Source organism: Falco peregrinus, chromosome 3 (genome assembly GCF_023634155.1).
Source record: "Falco peregrinus isolate bFalPer1 chromosome 3, bFalPer1.pri, whole genome shotgun sequence".
Lineage (NCBI taxonomy): Eukaryota > Metazoa > Chordata > Aves > Falconiformes > Falconidae > Falco > Falco peregrinus.
In genome coordinates, this window is record NC_073723.1 from 23,861,662 (window position 1) to 23,880,314 (window position 18,653).

Below are 18,653 nucleotides of genomic sequence, written 5' to 3' on the forward strand. Positions count from 1 at the left end.
CTGCTCTGTTTCAGGTACGCAGTCTGTCAGACTTTGCACCTACACCATACTGAGAGGAACCCGTGTTAATTCAGATTACAGAAATCTATGCTCAAAGCGATGGGGTTCTAAATTGCTAGCATTAAAATATGTGTCCTTTTCATGGTATACTCTACCATACACATTTTGTGTGAATTAGCTAAAAGTAGTCTCAAAACACATTATTTTTAGCTATGCTAATAAATAGCTTGTATTTAGTATGACAAGTAATGAGATAAAATCTGAAATATTAAGAAAACCATTTTACTTAATCTAGCTGTTTTGAGAGCATACCACAAAACCCAGATATTTATTTTTTTTTTTGTTTAGCAAATGAAACATTGACTTGTACTCATTTTAGAAAGTCACTTAATGTCTTAACAGGAAAAAAAATTAAGTAGATATGGTAACATTAAAATCATTAAGAACTGTTTTATAGTCCAAAGTAGTTAGAATAAATATTCTGAACAGATGCCATAATCTTCACAATAGATTAAACTACTAAGTTACAAAGTGTATATGAGAAGCAGGTAATATACACAGGAAAAGAGTAACCACTCATGACTGTTTCATATAAATAAATGCACCTGAACATCTGACAAAGAAAAGAAGAAAAAGCAGTGTTTCTTTCTTGACAGTTTTGAGTAATGCCAAATGTTAACTTCTATTGTTAACCTTAGAAAAATACATTGTTGTTGCAAATAGCATTGTTATTTATCTGCCATTTTGTCAAGTATTATAGCTATTAATGGTAGAATAAATATGATGTTTGTGTGATAAAGAGAAGTGTTTGCTCATAACTTTAGATGTAGAATGTTATAAATAATTGAGATATAAATAAGTGGTACTTCATGTTCAGCCAAGGAATCCTGACTTTCTTATTTCAGTAGTTCTATATATTATTTTGAATTATGAGTCTATTGGCATGAGTAAGAATTTACTAGTGTGTGGAAGGGCTGCATAATCTATGCTTTTATCAGAGTATAAAGCATCATAAAAATGAATAATAGCTTTATATGCTGTGAATAATAACATACTGTGTATAAAGCACATCATTATTTTATTAAGGAGGTTGATAAATGGTAAAGAAAAACAATAATTGATCCTGAAAACTGCAGTGTACCATCAATTCTCTTTTGATATGCGAGAAAGTTGTGCATACTCAGTGCTTCACAGGATATACAAATTTAATCCAGTGTAGAAGTGTAAATAAAATTTACTGTAATAGCATATACCAACAAACAACAAATCACTTTAAATTGATTTTTTTCTAATATTATATTATTCAAAACCTTCACTTTCTAGCACCCTGCGGGAGCCGGTCAACAGGCTCTGAAGGCACTGTATTATCACCAAACTACCCCAAGAATTACAGTGTTGGTCACAACTGTGTTTACTCTATCACCGTTCCTAAGGAATTTGGTAAGTAGGTCTGGTTTCATTCATGGTTTTTTTGTTGTTGTTGTTGTTTGTTTTGATACTTTCAACAATTCTGGGTGATTTGCATGATTGCTTTCATAGTAAACATATTAATGTGAAAAGGTGCTTTAAACTGACAGTCCTGTTTATGCTTTTTATCATTTTGATAGTGCTCTATTTTATCAAAGTGCTTATATTTACCATTATCTTTTGAGATTACTGATGTTCATTTATTTTTGTCTCACTGTGACAGCCAACATGTAACTTAAAACATTGCTGTGATGCTAGCCAAATATATTAGTGATACCAGGCAAGGTTTCTCTTCAGCCAAGATCACATGCCAAGGCTCCAGAAAGTGTAACATAGCTCCAGCTAGTCCATGTAAGCAAGGAAAGCAATGTTTGCTTTTGGTAAAAACATTGCTTCTGGTAACACTGCTCTCATAATCCTTGGCTTCTGTGCATCATGAGGCAAAGGCATAGTTGTTCTGGGGAATGAAATTAGAGCAGCATGCACCTGTCTGGTTTTTGTAGATTCCCAGATCCTCCATCAAAACTGTATTCCTATCTTAACATTTTTTCTGATGACTAGATGAATCTTTTAAAGATGTCTTCTGTCCCACACAAAGACAGGATCTTTACAGCACTGTTCTATCTCTCTGGGTTTATGAATTACTTTATCTCACTTTATTTTTAAACAATGCCTATGATGACAGCTGACAGTTTGTGGTTCGCTTTGACTCCTTAGTAAGCAGTATGCCACATACTAAATATAATTTATTCTTTAAATACCCTTGCTGCAGATTTATGTTCAGATAAGTAGAACTTTACTCTGACCCACTGCTCACATCTCAGTTTGTCAAATAACAGGTGCCTGGGAATGGGTATGGGTATTTATTAACCTCCCTTCGTGTTGATTCTGCAAACATTTTATCCAAATTAAACACGATGCTTGAACTGCTGTGTATCCATCTGCCACGCTTATGATGACTGAACTCCCTTAATAGCCAATTAATTTGTTCTTATGTATAACATAGAGGTGCATAGGCTACTATAAAATAAATAGGTTTTTACAGGTATTGTCTCCTAAGCCATGGAAATCCCTGCTTTAGAACATTAAAAAAAATTAAATGCATTTGCCTAATTCTTGATTTAATTCTAGCAGTTACCAGCATATGCTTTTGTCCTAGCTTATTTGTTTTAGGTAAACTGGAAAGATTATGTACTCCCATTTCCATCAAATCTGATACTTCTTAGTTTATGACACAGATAGCAACATGTAAAGTTGGGATTTACACAGTAAGGGATTTAAAATGTTAATGTGCTATACTTCATGTATTTGACAGTCTGGATGGAAATGTAATTTTGTGATTTCTGGAAAGAAAGACAGAATCCCCAAAACAAGACTTGGAAATGGAGAAAAATCCCACTGTTTTGCATAGTTACTTGGAATGATTTGACAGATACTAGTTTTCTTTATGCATTAATCACGTTAAGAACAATATTAAGGAATTCTGTTTGACCCTTTCACAGTGCCTATACAAAAAAAACCCCAAACAAACCACAAACCAAACCTCATATGAAGAAGAATAAACATGGTTTAGATATAATAACCCTGCCATACAAGGATTCAGTGATGTATTGGGGTTGTGATTACGGTAGAGTATCTGTCATATCCCTCAAGCTCTTTGGCTGTTATACCTCAGGATAGACCTTTACTCTTTTTCTTGTGTTTAAACAGCATATTTTGACAATTATGCCAGGTATCTGTAGAATGTATTATGGAAGTATTTAATCCACTTCTATGAATACAGAAAACATGAAGACTTGTGTGTTGAAAGAGAGAGGTAAAATAATACCTGGCAGTAGCCATTCAAAAACAAGGATGACATATAGAATAGCTCAAAACAAGTATTTCCATTTTACCTGCCTTTTTTCGATGATATTCCTACAGTAATAGGGAGCAGAATTCATTGGACGAAAAGCTCAAATTTTAAAATAGGAATCTTTGTTTGAATTACACAGTTGTGTATTTTTTGAAGTTATTATTATGGTTATTTTTCTGAGCTGTGCTCTTTCTCTAATCTATTGTAACTAAAATTATTACTGTAACAAACATTAAGAAAATCAAAGTGATTATGACAATTGATTTTACCTAAGTTTTCTACACTCAAAATAATGATTTGTCTCAGTCTAAAATCTTAAACATTTGTGTAATGGATGTGTTTTACCTGATAGCTTACATTTCTATCTCATCACACTATGTTCAAGTACGGTGCAGAGATGAATAACCCTAAGTTTTTAATGCTAAGCTCTTTAAGATAAGTTTTAGGAAATTATTACCTGTAACACTATTTTGCATCTGGATAGAAGACATTAAGGAAAGAGTCTTCACTTGCAGTGCTTGATAGAATTATGTAGGGATCACTCACTGATAAGATGGTCCTCAAAAAGTGCTGGCCTTTGGGGATAAAGACACCAGATTTTTCTTGAATTCACTTGCTAATGCTCATCATGACAGGTAGATTTCTCAGATTATTCACAACAACAAGGAATCAAAACAAGTTTTTAGAGAACAAAGGAGTACTCCAGCAAAGCTGCTGACATAAGATAATTTAAAGTAATTTTCCTACAGAAAATAGAAAAAAAATTCCTCTTCCATAATCCTCCATATGGCTACAACTTTCAGTGTGAAATACATTATAAATATTTGCTGAATGGAACCACTTCAGGACCTATTTTGGCATCCAATGCAGTACATGAGATCTTATAATAGAGCACAGTTTAAAAAAAAGCTAAAACAAGGTCAGTATAGAAAAATACACAAACAATGGGATAGCACGTTCAGTGTTTAGAAGGGAACTCATTGGCCTGGATTAGTTTTTGATGGAGTGAAAATAAATGCTATTTCACATGCAGTTTTTCAGGTTCTGAAGCCCAAAAGTCTGTTGAAAAGTCATTGTAGTGTGGACTTTTTTTCAGTTTCATTATTCTGTCATGCAGAATCACAGTTGCAATATTTCATACCATGACAGCTTTAAGCTACAAGATAAATGATTCACAAAAGCACACAGTATGCCACAGGCAAAATCTTTTGTAAACATGGAAGACTCATCTTCTTTGACACTCTCCCACTGATATTTTAAAATGGTGTAATGATTGTTAATTGTTCAACACTGAAATCCAGCACTGCTTACAATTAAAATGCAGATGTTTAAAATTTTATTTTGTTTTCCTGATGCACATGAATTACTTTGTGTGCTCTGCTCTGCATAAGTGTCATCTATACTTCTATTTAAATTCATATTTTTAGCACTGAAATAAATTTTGTATCAACTTGCCTCAGCAAATGGCTTTTCTTTCTGTTAAAGCAAAAAGATACATTAAGCATACATAGTAAAGTATATGTGTGGTTTACGAGCTATGCTATCAGAAAATTAATTATAGATTCTCAGTGGCCATCAAAAAATATGAAATTTAAATCAGAGCTTTTTTTTTTTTTCTTTACAAAGAAGCTAAAAACATGCATATAATTGGGAAATGTCTAGTTTCCATGGAGACTGTACATTTGCTTTACATTTACAAGATATAATATTAAGAAAACGACAAACATTTTACTGTTAAGCATATATTTTGCAATAGATTTCATAGAATTTTTGCAACGAAGGTAGATCCAATTTGCCTACTATAAACAGGGAAGTTATCCACTATTCTTCTCAGTTCTCTTCAATAACTGCCTTGTATTCACAGACACCCTTCTATCGTACAGTTATATCATTTTTACCTTTTCCTTGTGTCTTTACTTGAATTTCTGTGTTATGAGATAGCCCTGAATTACGGTAAATAAGCAACAGAGACAAGAAACAAATAGGGCCAAACAGCAGGGTTTGGGACTTTTATTAGAATTATTACTACTACTACTACTTATTATTATTATTGTTATTATTATTTTATTTTATTTATTTATTTTATTTTTATTAAAATCCTTGAAAGAGTAACTTTTTTGCAAATACTGGAACATACACAAGCAACTTTTACTTTGCCAGTAAAGACACACATTGAGCAAACAATGTTGTCAACATGTGTTTTCTGTTAGACAGCTCACTGAATCTAAAACTGTTAGACAGCTTAAAAGCTGTGTCACACTGGAATTATTTCAGTACTGTTTGATTTGATTTCAAACTGAGTATACATTTGGAAAGAAAAAAAGTTAGGCAAGGACAGATCGTAAGTAGGAGAATGTCCTAAATGACAACCTCACATCAATAAGGAATAAGAACTAAATGGTATTTATCATAATACTGAGGTCTGTTAAAGTAAGACATTTGCTTTTAATAATTTGAATCATTTGTCACTGCTGTGTACATCTTACTTTCATTTAAGGAATGTGGCAGACATGTGGACTGACATTTTTTAAATGTGAAGGATTTTACTCTTCATCTTAAATTAAAATGGATGGAAATGTCTAGTCAATAGCTAGCTTCAACAGTTTTAACCATGAACTAAGCAACTTTGAATTAAGCAGTACTTGGCTGAATGGGAGGTAAAGATGATAGAGGATGATATGAAATATCAGAATGCTACCATAGTCAGGAATCTTACTCTGTTTTATTCCCTCTTTCCATACAAGCAGCCACTTCAAAGTCAGTGGGACTGCATTGTCCAAGGAATGATTACTTGTCAGCAAAGTCTTTGTGAAACCACAAAGATGCTCCAAATGCTTGTACGCACAATTGTATAAAGGCTGGAGACACTAATTTCAGCAGAAAAGGACAATGATCCAGCTTGTACCATGTATTTTGTAAAAAGCAAATCACCCCACCTTTCCTTCCCAAAAAGAGAATGGCTTCAAAACCATGACTTCCAAGAAAAGTGACCGTTATTTCATTGTACATTTTAATTTTTTTTCTCCCCCAGGCAATCATAAAACTATATTTTTTAAGACAAAATCTTCTATATTTTCCATATGTGCTTACAAGAATTGGTATAGACAGAAAAGATTACTATCTCACAGGATACTTCGTATAAAAACTAAAAATATTTCAAAATGATGAATCACTTTATCCAGAAATGTATTGAAATTTAGTTGAGCATGACAACTAGTTAGATTAAGAGTATGGTACTTCAGTTTTCTGATTTATTTTCTCAGTTTTCTGAAGTATAGCGTGAACATCATGCAATATGGAGGATGTACATACAAATATTTATTACTAAAAATAGGAAGAAGTATTTGCTGTATGAGTAAAAAAAATATGATAGAAAGTTCATGGCCTTTTTCCTTTTTTCTTGGCATTGTTTCAATTCTGTTGCCCTGTTGTCAGTTCTCTTGTTAACACTGTTCTGTTAATGGAATTTTTTCAAAGAATCTTGTACTAGCATCCAAAAACATTAGAACGATGTTCACCAAATTCTTAAAACTAAGCTTCAAGAGCTCAGCATTAAAAAGTGTATGGAAGTCCTTTTCTGCTGTCTTCTCCAGTCAGATAACTTAGCTTCATTCAAAAGTACATTAAAAGCAGTGTTAGCTGTGATAAAATTTAGAAACTGGCCAGAACAGAGATGTCATTGTGCAAAGGGTATCAAGCAGACACAGAAGCGGTTTTCGTCCCAGAGATGATAAGCCTGATTAAGGTAATATGCAGTCAGACATACAATAGGCAAAGTATTCTTAAGTATACATTTTTTTATTATTATTTATTTTTTATGCTCTATTATCAGTATTGAAAGGAAACATTTGCAACATTGGTGTGAATGCTGCTTTACGTTAATTTAGCTCATTGCTAGAATATTGTTTTGATTTGAAAATTCTCTGAATGGACTTAACTGTGGCAGATATATCTTTTCATTTGACTCTTGTCAAGCTAATTTTGAGAGTTAATGAAGAACACTGAAGGGAGATAAGAATGGAGTCATTTTGCCTAGAGCCAGAAGAGTATGTAGGTTGTGTGCATTGTGCTAGAAACAAATAATACACCCTCCCACCACAATGGAAATTGAATATTCTCAGTGTTCATTTAATGTGCATTAAATGACTGAATATTAATTTATTTTCCACTATTATTTTGTTTAAATATTAAAAAAAACCCTGATTGTTTGAAATGTACAGTATATTTTTAAGGCATGGTTCATTTCTTCCTCAAAGACGATTATATAGCTATATAACAAATACAATAAAAATGCATAGAATCTGGCTCATTTATGTGCATTTTAGCAGGAAAAGAATGTATATGTGGTGAGCCACAAACATAAGAAAACTTAAAAGTCTATCTTCTGCATAATAAATGGACATTAAAAGCCTAATGGGGAAAAAAATCTTCATAAGTGTAAGATCTGGATCTTTGGAGTCAGATGCCATGACACGATTTGTGCTTTAATCTATATAATCCAAGTGAGGATGCTCTAAATCTGTGAATGTATCTTGTTTTGAAGAGCTTCCCTCAAACATCATGGATTTATGTGCATATATGTTTTAGGTTTGCATGCAAAGCAAATAGGTGTGTATCCATGTAATTTAACTCTTTGGTGGAATATGTTTCATCTTATTTAATTAGGTACCTAATTATGGAAGTTATATATCTAGTCTAAGCCATTCACATGCTTGCTCTAATCAACAAAGAGAGATATATATTCCCATGCCATGATTCATTCCATCTAAAACATCTATCTTCAGTTTTTGAAGGAGATAAATTCTTTTTAATATAAAAGAAACAGTACAGCCTCATTTTGTCATATTTGTTCTGCAATACTGTCAGTTAAATGAATTAGAGAACATTACTGCTGGTGTAATCTGTAGCCATCCAGTAGTTACATTGCTTACACATAGCTTCATGATTTCATCTTGTGAGTATATGCTAAGGCAGGCAATTTCAGATGCATTTTAGTCAGCAGCCATTTAGGGGCTTGAGCTTTGATGATTCAAATTTAAGCTTTACTTAGTGATTCTTAATATTCAAATCTTCTAAATTCAACACCAGAGGCAAAAAAAAAATAAATCTGTGTCTTACTATTAAGCATATATTAGATTATAACATTCCTGCTTGGTTAAATGTTGTTAGATCACATACTCAAGAAGAATTTCAGGTGTTGAACTGCATTATGTTAGTTATTCTACAGGAACAGGAAGCCATGGCCTATAGTTTGTCTACACAATTAATCCATAATGGCTTTATGTTGTCATCTGGAAAACAAAAATTAAAGGCAGGATTAGTTATATGGTGGAAATACTTTTTGTTGTGTTTTTTATTTGCCTTGTTGGGTTTTTTTGATTTTCTTAGCCACTATTCAGTATTTTCTCCTCCAGAATATATAATGAATGCACTTTAAAGTGCTACTTAAATTTTAAGTATTTTCAGAGTTTGGTATAAAATGAATTGCAATGCAAGGATTTGTTACATATGCAAACTAGGAAATTATTTTGCCATTGATGGAAAAATTTCTTTCTTTGAAGAATATATTGCAAGGTTTAACAAGATTGTGCCAAATATTTTCATTTTTCATTATATTTCAAACAAAGAGCAATAATACTAACCTCTTATTTCAGATATGAATAGGCTAGTAGCAATATATTATATATTGATGATACCTAGTAGATAGTGCAAGTATTTTTTATCATACTGTTAAGTACACATTAATTACTGTGCTGCCTGCTCTCCATGAAATAGTTGGACACTGCAGTGTGACGTTTTGGGGAAAGAGAGATGAGCATTAGTTGTACAGCTATTAACTTCTGGTTTGCTTTTCTAATTAAAGGCAAAGTTTCTGTCTTTCAAGTGCTGACTTTTTTTTAAAGAAGTACCAGAAGGTAATTTCACATCACTTTCCACTTATCTATGAATCTCCTAGGTTTATGATAGGAAGGACTGGCAGGTTCTATATACACAAACTCACAGCTGGGGAGTGTTTCATTCATTGGTTCAGTGCTTAACATGCCTGCCAAGTGAGCAGATGCCAAAAAAAAAAAGTCACCATAGGGTGACTTTTAAAGGAGATCAAACTATTCAATATATTTTTGAAATAACATTTGAAGAGATTTACTATTTTAGTTGCTTAATATGATTTGAAGTCACATTTTCAATGCTACTTTTAGATTTTTTTTCAATAAAAATGATTAGTTTTGGCTCAAATATTAATGGTGGGTTTGAATATAATAATGGCCAATTTAATACAGACCACTAAACAGCTTAAGCTATTGAGTTTGACTATAAAGATATGGCAACAGTTTAGCTGTCTTTGTTATTAGGCTATTAAAAAGTGGAATGATGATAAGACCACATCTGTGGTCTTCGAAGAAATTCATGACTTCACAATAAGCAAAATAATTTCACTGTAATGCCAATGAATTGATGAAAGGTTTCAAAAAATATTTCTTCTTTTTTTCTGAGCAGTGTGACTGCAGCTGCTCCAAATATTTAATTATCAAACCTTGTTCAGAGAAAAAGCTGTTATTAAAATAGCTGAAATTAGTCTGAGTTCCTGATTCCAAATGACAGAGGACAGACTACATTACATTTGTCACTTACATGCTTTCCAATACATATTACTATTCTGAGGAGGAGACTGGGTGGTGGCAGATTTTCTAAACAATTCTGCTTTTTTGTTCAGTTCTCTTCTTAGTGATAAGGATTAAAGTACTTTAGCAGCACAATACCAAAAGCTTGCATCACCATTGGTTAGATCCTTTCAACATCAAGTTATATTAATAATGAAGGTGTCATTTTTATTCTTGATCTTGTATGAGTGAAAAAAATGCTTTCTCACTCTCCAAGCCTGGCCAGCATGGGGTTGATTAGGTGGTGCAAAATTACTTTCTTCTGAGCAGCAGACTTCTGAGATTCAGGAGCATCCTGCTCTCCTGCCAACAAACATCTGCAGTAGCTGGGAGCCTTCTTCATTCCTCCTGTTGGAACAAGGCCACAGTCTACCTCAGAATTCACCTGCTTGCATATGAAGCCAAGAAGAGAGCAGGTAAGCTCTCTCTGGAGAATCTGAGTCTTCAAGGATTAATTAGGTTGTGGAAAGTTATAGTTCCGCTCTTCATTCCTAGGAATTAAAGATTAAAAAAAAAAAAAAAAAAAAAAAAAAGAAGAGTAAAGTGGTTACATCGATTTTTCATGATGGATAAAAGAGCTCTTACAGCTTGTGATTCTTCTAGAAACATTAATTTTGAAAATATTACTCCATAAAATCCCAGATAACTGGAAAGGCTAAAGGTGCTTCTGTTTAGAACAAAACATAGTTTATCTGATAGGATACACTTCTCAGATAATAGAAATGAATGAGATTTGAATTTCCCTCCGGCCAAAGAATGTTTAAAACTCTATTCACCTACTTATCCAGTTAAAAAAATTGTATCATACCAGCCCCACTTCATCTAAGCAAATGGTGTTTACTAGGGTATTGGTAGATTTGGACTTACAACTCAGATATTAAATTCTGGAAATAACTACTCCTGGCTTCATAAAAAGAATGAATAATCGTCATTACTTAGCTGCTCATAAATATCATTAGCTGAATCACCTGAAAAATTTTGAAGTTAAATCTATTTTCAGTAATCGGTAGATAAAGGCAATTGGACCATGCCTTCCTTTATGTCCCCTCCACCCCTTCCCCAATTTTTCCAACCTTTGTAGCTGCAAAAGTCAATAGGAAAGTCATCCTAACAGAACAACTGAGGAATCTCCAAATGCCTACTAGCTGATAGAGAAATTTCAGTGGTTAGTAGTAAGAGACACAGAAGCCTGGCCAGGGAATCCATGAGGGATCATTGTGACCATTGTCAAGTCTTCATCTTGAAGTATTCTGCTATATTTCAGGGAAGGAGTTCGTTAGGAACAGGCTAGGATCAAGGAACTGCGAAAATCCTTTTACAGAAGTCTTCTCCTTATAAAGCTTTTCAGCATTAGGCCCTGCTAGTGCAGTTATAATCCTTACTTCTCACCTTTCCTATTCATTATATTTCTTTAGATATAAATCATTCCTTTCTCAAGTAAGCTTATCTGTATTGACTCAGATGTTTGTGTTCACCACCATGTACACAGATACAATCTTCAAATATTCAGGGTTTCTCTCAGCAATTTCCCTGTAATTACCTTTGTTTAGAAAACAAATAAAAAAGGGTTTGCATTCCTCACTAAACTTTGCTTTGTGTTTCTTCCAGTTGCAGTCCTGACAGCAGAAATTGGTGATTATTTCACACTCTTAAAACAGAATCTCTGAACACTCTATTTACTAAGAAAGATTGGGATTTTTTGGCTGCTTTCTGTTTGTATCTGATTATTTATTTATAGTAATTTTAAAAGAAATATTCTAGTTATACTTGGGATAGAGCTGAATTGCATGTACTCTGTTAACATCAGTAAATTTCAGGGAAATGTGATTTAATCCTCCAAGTTAAAAAACAAACAAACAAACAAACAACATTGGAAGCCAGGCTCTTGCACATAATGTTGTGACAAAAAAAAAAAATCTCTTTTTTAATAGAGTTTAGAATTTGAAATATATTTTGAGAAGTCATTGAAATACCATGAAAATATGCCTATTTGGTGAGAGAAAGTTGCTTTTAGCTACTTCTTAGAGAAGATGTCAAATTTCTGTTTTGGAGGCAGGTGTACAAAGACAGTGAAGGATGATAGTCCTATTGTTTCTGATAGGTTCCACCTGGGCTATGAAAATTAGGCAGGAGAGTGGAAGAGGACCCAAGGGATAAATAGCAGAAGTGATGGGAAGAACAGGAAAAGTAGCGGATATGCTTATGTATGGACACATGTACATATCCATGATGTTGTCAAAGGGTAAAGCCTACCCGAAAGCAGAACTCAGCTGATGAGACTTGCCCAGCTCTTAACTGACTATGTGAGTGTTGCATGCATTTACAGGAAAAAGAAAAAATTTGTATTATTCATGGGGTGACACCTACTGAACACTGACTGCTCAGATAAAAGACACCTGTAGCACATCTGTTTAGCTCTAAAAGATAAAATTATTCCAGCATGTGCAGAAAAGAACTAAAAAAACCTTACAGAAGAACCTTGTGAAAGAGTTACCCTCAGGTAGAAATGGTATGTATAGAAGTCAGGATGCAAGATTTGGGCTTCTCAGGCATTTGGTGCAAGTATTCTCTTTCCATGCATGGACGGTACCAGTCACAGCCTGACTGGAGGAGCTGGTATTTGGCCAGTGTGAGTATGGAGTTATATATATTTGTCATAGAAAAGAAGTACTAGATCAGGGGACCTCAAACTACAGCCCGCAGGCCCGATATGCCCCCCCAAGGTTCTCAATCCAGCCCCCGGTATTTACAGACACCACACACACACACACACACACACCCCGCTGGGGGTTGCGGGGGGAAACCAAGCATCCGTAGATGACTGCCTGCCACTTCATCCACGTGCCGGCTCCCTGTTTAAAATGTTTGAGGACCCCTGTACTAGATTATTGCTATCTACTTCTAACTACTACATTATCCACCCTGTTTTTTAAATATATTTGGGATTATATGTCATTCAGTGGTGTGGTTCTTTTTTTCTGACTATCACATCCCAAATTCCACTCCAACAGTGTACGTATTAAATGCAATATTGGACCATTCTGCTTTTTGCTTTTCTCCAGACTATCAACCCCAGTTCCCTCAACTGCTCCTCATAAGACCTTTTCTCTAGACTCATCACCAGCTTTGTTGGTCTTCTTTGGATGCACTCCAGCACCTCAATGTCTTTCTCATAGTGCGGGTCCAAAACTAAACAGTATTTGAGTTGTGCCCTCACCAGTGCTGAGTACAGGGAAAAAAAATCACTTCCCTAGTCCTGCTGGCCACACTATTTCAGATATAAACCAGGATGCTGTTGGCCTCCTGGGTGCACTGCTGGCTCATATTCAGCCCGACTAATACCCCGAGGTCCTTCTCTGCCAGGCAGCTTTCCAGCCACTCTTCCCCAAGCCTGCAGTGCTGCGTGGGGTTGTTGTGATCCAAGTGCAGGACCTGCAACTCCTTGTTGAACCTCATGCAATTGGCCTTGGCCCATCAGTCCAGCATGTCCAGATCCCTCTGCCGAGCTTTCCTACCCTCAAGCAGATCAACACACCCCCCCTCCCTGAACTTGGTGTCATCTGCAGACTTGCTGAAGGTGCATTTGATCCCCTAATCCAGATCATTGATGAAGATACTGAACAGAACTGGCCCCAGTACTGAGTCCTAGGGAACATCACTTGTGACTGGCCACCATAACTCCATTTACCACCACCACTCCTTGGGCTTGGCCTTTAAGCCAGTTCTTTACCCAGCGAAGAGTATGCCCATCCAAGCCACGAGTAGCTGGTTTGTCCAGGAGAATGCTGCGGGAAATGGAGTCAGAGACTTTAGTAAAGAATGGGCGGACAACATCCACAGCCTTTCCCTCATCCCCTAAGTAGATTGCCTTGTCATAGAAGGACCTACCATTCATAAACCTGTTGTGAGTGGCCTCATCACCTTGCTGTCCTGTATGTTCTGTGTGATGGCACTCAAGATGGTCTGCTCCATAACCTTCCCTGGTACCAAGGTCCCTGGATCCTCCTTCTGGCCCTCCCTGTAGATGGGCATCCTAGTTGCTGACCTCCATTCACAGGGACCTCCTTGGTTAGCCAGGACTGCTGATAAATGATTGAAAGTGGCTCAGTGAGTTTATATGACCCTGTTGAAATTAGGTCAGTCAGAATTAGTATGTTAAAGTGGAAGAGGAACACAAGTGCCTTGTATTACTGTGGTATGGCTTTTCTTTATTTCTTTTTTCTTTTAGGGCAATAGTCTTGCTTTCACTTGGCATATCTCTCAAAGATAGTCTCATAGTTAGGAATTTTAGAGGTCCTTTTGTATTTGGGTTTATTTATTAATCTAGGGTTTTTCTAAAATACAAATATTCTTAGCATTTCAAAAAAGTCCTTAGCATTTCAAAGAAGTCATAATATCAGCGAGATTTTCCAGCTGATTTCTCTGATGGCTTCATTTTCTGCCATACTGTCCAAAACCAGATTTGAGAAGTCTTAGTTTATACTAAAATTTAGCATCTTATGTTGTATGCAAGAAGAATAAATTTTCTTTCCATCTCATGAAAGAAGGAGGTGTCTAAATTTAATGATTTTGGTGATAGTTTAAAAGATCACACTCTAAATGGAAATATGAAGTGCATTGGAAAATACAGACCAAATGAGTCATGTGATGGTAATACTAAACCTTAAATGTGTAAATCACCTAGTTTTGTTCACAGGTGAAGCTTTTAGTATTGTAAATTTGAAATAACTGGTATGTGTACTAAAATGTGTGGTAAAATCCCTGGCTGAAAGGAAAGACAAGGTGTTCTAATATATTGACTGTAGATGAAGACAATTTCTACTAGTCATTCAGGATGATAAAGCAGTTTCACTCATACCACTTTGATAAATGCATAGCATCTAGAATTAATTAAAAGTAAGTAATGAATTTCTGCAATTTTATAATATTCTTACAATTAATTGTTATAACATTTATTTATTAAAATAATGAAAATATGGTAATTTCAATGAGGAAATGAAACCCTCGATAATAACATTCTCATCATGTTTAGGATGGATTCTCTATCACTTCTTTGCTGATTTACTGCTAAAAATAAAATTACAAGCTCATAGTTATGCAAGATTTGTTTTCTCTACAAACAAATAAGTTTCTCATTTAGTTCTTGAAACATTTCACATTGAAACATTCCCTAAGTTTTGAGCTCATATTTCTGTTATACTCAGGCAGACTGGCAACGCATCTGGAAACTGATACGCATCTGCTTTAAGGATCATATTGATGAAGACCTGTTTCTCCTGGTTACAGCTATTGAATGGCTGGAGAATTTTCATTTTTTCTTTCACATGTTTTCTTTGTATACCCTTTGATAATTGATATGTAGGAGTTTTTCAATGTCCCCTTATTTTATATTCTTATTTTCCACTGAAAATTGTTTTTGTTTTGCCTACTAATCAAAATAAAAAATAATTATCCAAATATCAATTTCATCCATACGATTCAGGAAGCTGAAGTGATAATTTGTTTTAGTTGAATTAACTGATGAATCATCTGATCTAAACAATAACGTTTACTAGTACGATAATAAAAGATAATTATTATACTCAGAAAGCTGTTGTACTTTTAATTAGTAGCTCTAAATTAGCTGAGAGGTGATTGAGAAACCAAACAGCTTTTTCAAAGTGACTTTTCAATTGCATTTAGAACCCTTATTACTTAATTAATAAGATATCTTGAATTAAACCTGGTATCTTAATTTTTTTCTTAATTGTGCCTCAAATAAATTAACATTGGATTATTATTTTATTATTATTGTTGTTGTTATTATTATTATTACAGAGTTAAAATTGTTTATTCCTTCTATTATTTGTATTGCTTAAGAGGTTAGTGTCCCTGTGGTCCCTACATTACCATTATAGAGAGACTTAACTACAAATCTATTAAGGGGAGACCAACCTTCAAATTTAGGCACCTTGTTTAAACACCTCATTAGCCAATTTCATGTTCCCTTGCTATATTTTTTGTTAGGATTTTTTTACATTGAAAAATCAGTTCTTGGAAAAGCTATAGGGTTGTAGAGTGCAACTAAGCTAAACTTCATCTTGTTTGTGTCATTGGAGATAATAGTTTGCTTACTTATTAATAGTTTTGTGATTACAGTCCTAAGAACGATCAACAAAAATAATTATTCTTGATCAGTCCTCTTTTGGGATACTCTGTTATATATAGGCTACTGTTAAGATCTACAGGAAAACATCAAAAACTTGCAGGCATGTTTTATTTCTTCTTCCGTTCAGAGACTGTAGTATAAAAAGGAGCAATAAACAACATTCAGACATTTTGCTTTTACCAGTATACTCCTCTTTCTTTCATAAAAAGTTGCTTAGACAGTCAGATGCTATAGAAGTGTGATTCAGATTTGTTTTCTAAAAGCAAATAAGCAATTATATAAGAAAGCAATGAAGCAGGACTATGAAATGCTGCCGGTGCTCAAGATTAGCAAGATATTCCAAGATGCAAGACACAGTTCAGAACGCTTTTGTAGTAGCAAGGCAATGTCCTCCTATGCGGTGCTTATTCTAACTTCTTCCGCTCATTTTTGTTCATAAAACAAACAGAAGAGGTGACTGCAGAGCATGCAATGGTCTCAGGATATTATTGTCTGTGTAGTAACTTTCTCAGCACAAAACATATCTCTAGCTGTTAGCTGTACAGTCTTGACTGTACAGTCTTGATCTTTTTTTGCCCCATCCTGTTTACACACTCGCTACAGGAGACTACAAAAAAAAAAAAAAAAAAAAAAAAAAGTTAAAAAAAAAAAAAAATTGTCAGCTGTAGGCTATAATTACTGGTCCTGAGAGAAGCCTGCCACCTAATTGTCTTTTCTTTCTCACAGTATCCTGGCTGCTTGCACAGCATAATGGTAAAAAAAAAAAATGTCTTTTGTTTTAAATAAGAGGCTGGAGAGGACAGAAGTACACTTTAACTTTGGGATCTGAAGAAAAGCTTTTGCACAAATGCAGAGATTATTAAGAAATAGAGCCGTAAAGCAGAAGTGACAATACGATGTTAAGAAGTTGTTAATATCTGGATACTAGGAAAAAAAATACTCACCTTCTCTTCATTATCTTCAATAATTGACTCACGTATGCTTATTCTTGCCTTAATTCCCATTGCTGATGTTCTTAAGAATTACTTAGAAGCATGAATACATAGTTTATCTTAAACTAAAGCAAAAAATTCAGAATGTCTCTAAAACTTGAAAAAATTTACAAAGATTAATGCCTAAATTCAGTACTTAAATTAAATAGGCATATTCTGGTAGGCCTGTATAGGGCAAGGGTTTTCTGGTGATTTCTGTGACTGAGTACTTGTATGAAAATTCCTCTCATCTAACTTCAATAACTTTATGGAGAAATGAAAAGTAGATTGGCATAAAGTGTTTCTAAAACCACTGTACAAAGATAGACAACTCTTTCAATTTAAGGCTGGCTCAGTTACCTAATATTAATAGGACCCTAATTTAAATCTATTGATTAAGTATCTAAAAATATGAATACCAGCTTCAGCAAGGCTTAAAATGCATTTGATCACTGAATTTCTTGTTAGCACTATTTTTTTACCAATTATTGTAATAAATAGGAAAACTTATTTTCCTAATAAGAATACTTTGTAAAAGCGGTTTTACATTAATCCATCTGGTTTTGCTGTAGTTGTTTCCCCCCACCCCCCCCCACCCCCCCCGCCGAGTTTTCTATTGACTACAAATATAGTCAAAGACTGTTGGGAATTAGTTAGGTGGTCACAATATGGGTTGTAATCATATAAATGATCATATGAAAATCCTTCAAGTTTTAGAATAATTTTTGTGGGAGGATGACCTTCTTTGAAAAAGGATATATTCAACTTCTGTGATTTATTTAGAAAAGCTTTTAAGGGTTTTCTATCTGCCCTTAATATGTGAAAGAAGATAATGTAATTTTATTCTATAACATTTCTAATCACTAGTATTTTTCTCTTTATTTGTGCAGTTAGGAATAGTATTTTTTACTTTCGGCTGTCTAATTAGAAATTAACCTGAATAAGAAGGAGATAATTAAATTAGTTATCATGCTTAACTTTATTTCCTAATATAAAAAAACCTAAAGCTCTGTGTAGTTTAAATTTTTAAATTTAACAGCAACTTGTGTTTATAATTTATTTTCTAGTTATTTTGTGACCACTATTCCTCCAAAGACTGTTGTATTAAAACAAAACCAATGCCAAACAGAAACCCAAAACTGACTTCGTAATTAAAATGAGGGCTTGTCCTAGACAAATCTCATTAAATCAAATTCTCTCTTTACTTTTCAAAATAAGGTCATCTAAGACTAACGTTGCCTGGACCCTACTCAAAGTGGTAAATTTTACACTCCATGCATCTATAATCCAAGTTTACTTTGTTTCCACAGAATATAAATAACTGGAAACAAATAAGAGATCTTCTTGATAAAGGAGGCAAAGAAATTGAGTCTGCCACACTTTTCCTCAACTGTGTTTTTACAAGTTCCCTGTACCTTTTTAAAAATAAATGAATATCAGAAACAAATACAACAATATTATCAAAAACCCCTCACTTTACAGAATTAATGTTAGCAAGTATAATGTTTTTTAAAGAATACCTTTGTTTAAACACACTAATTATGTGGCAT

The 18,653-nt window shown here is 34.1% G+C and overlaps 1 protein-coding gene across 3 annotated transcripts in view; it reads left to right on the top strand.

Moving 5' to 3' along the window:
• CSMD3 (CUB and Sushi multiple domains 3) overlaps nt 1-18,653 on the top strand; it is a 725,287-nt gene that overhangs the window by 551,029 nt on the left and 155,605 nt on the right. For all 3 annotated transcript variants that reach the window (XM_055800728.1, XM_055800729.1, XM_027777765.2), the window contains one exon: nt 1,324-1,440. In XM_055800728.1, the coding sequence (XP_055656703.1) occupies nt 1,324-1,440 (117 nt within the window). The remainder of the gene's footprint in view (nt 1-1,323; nt 1,441-18,653) is intronic.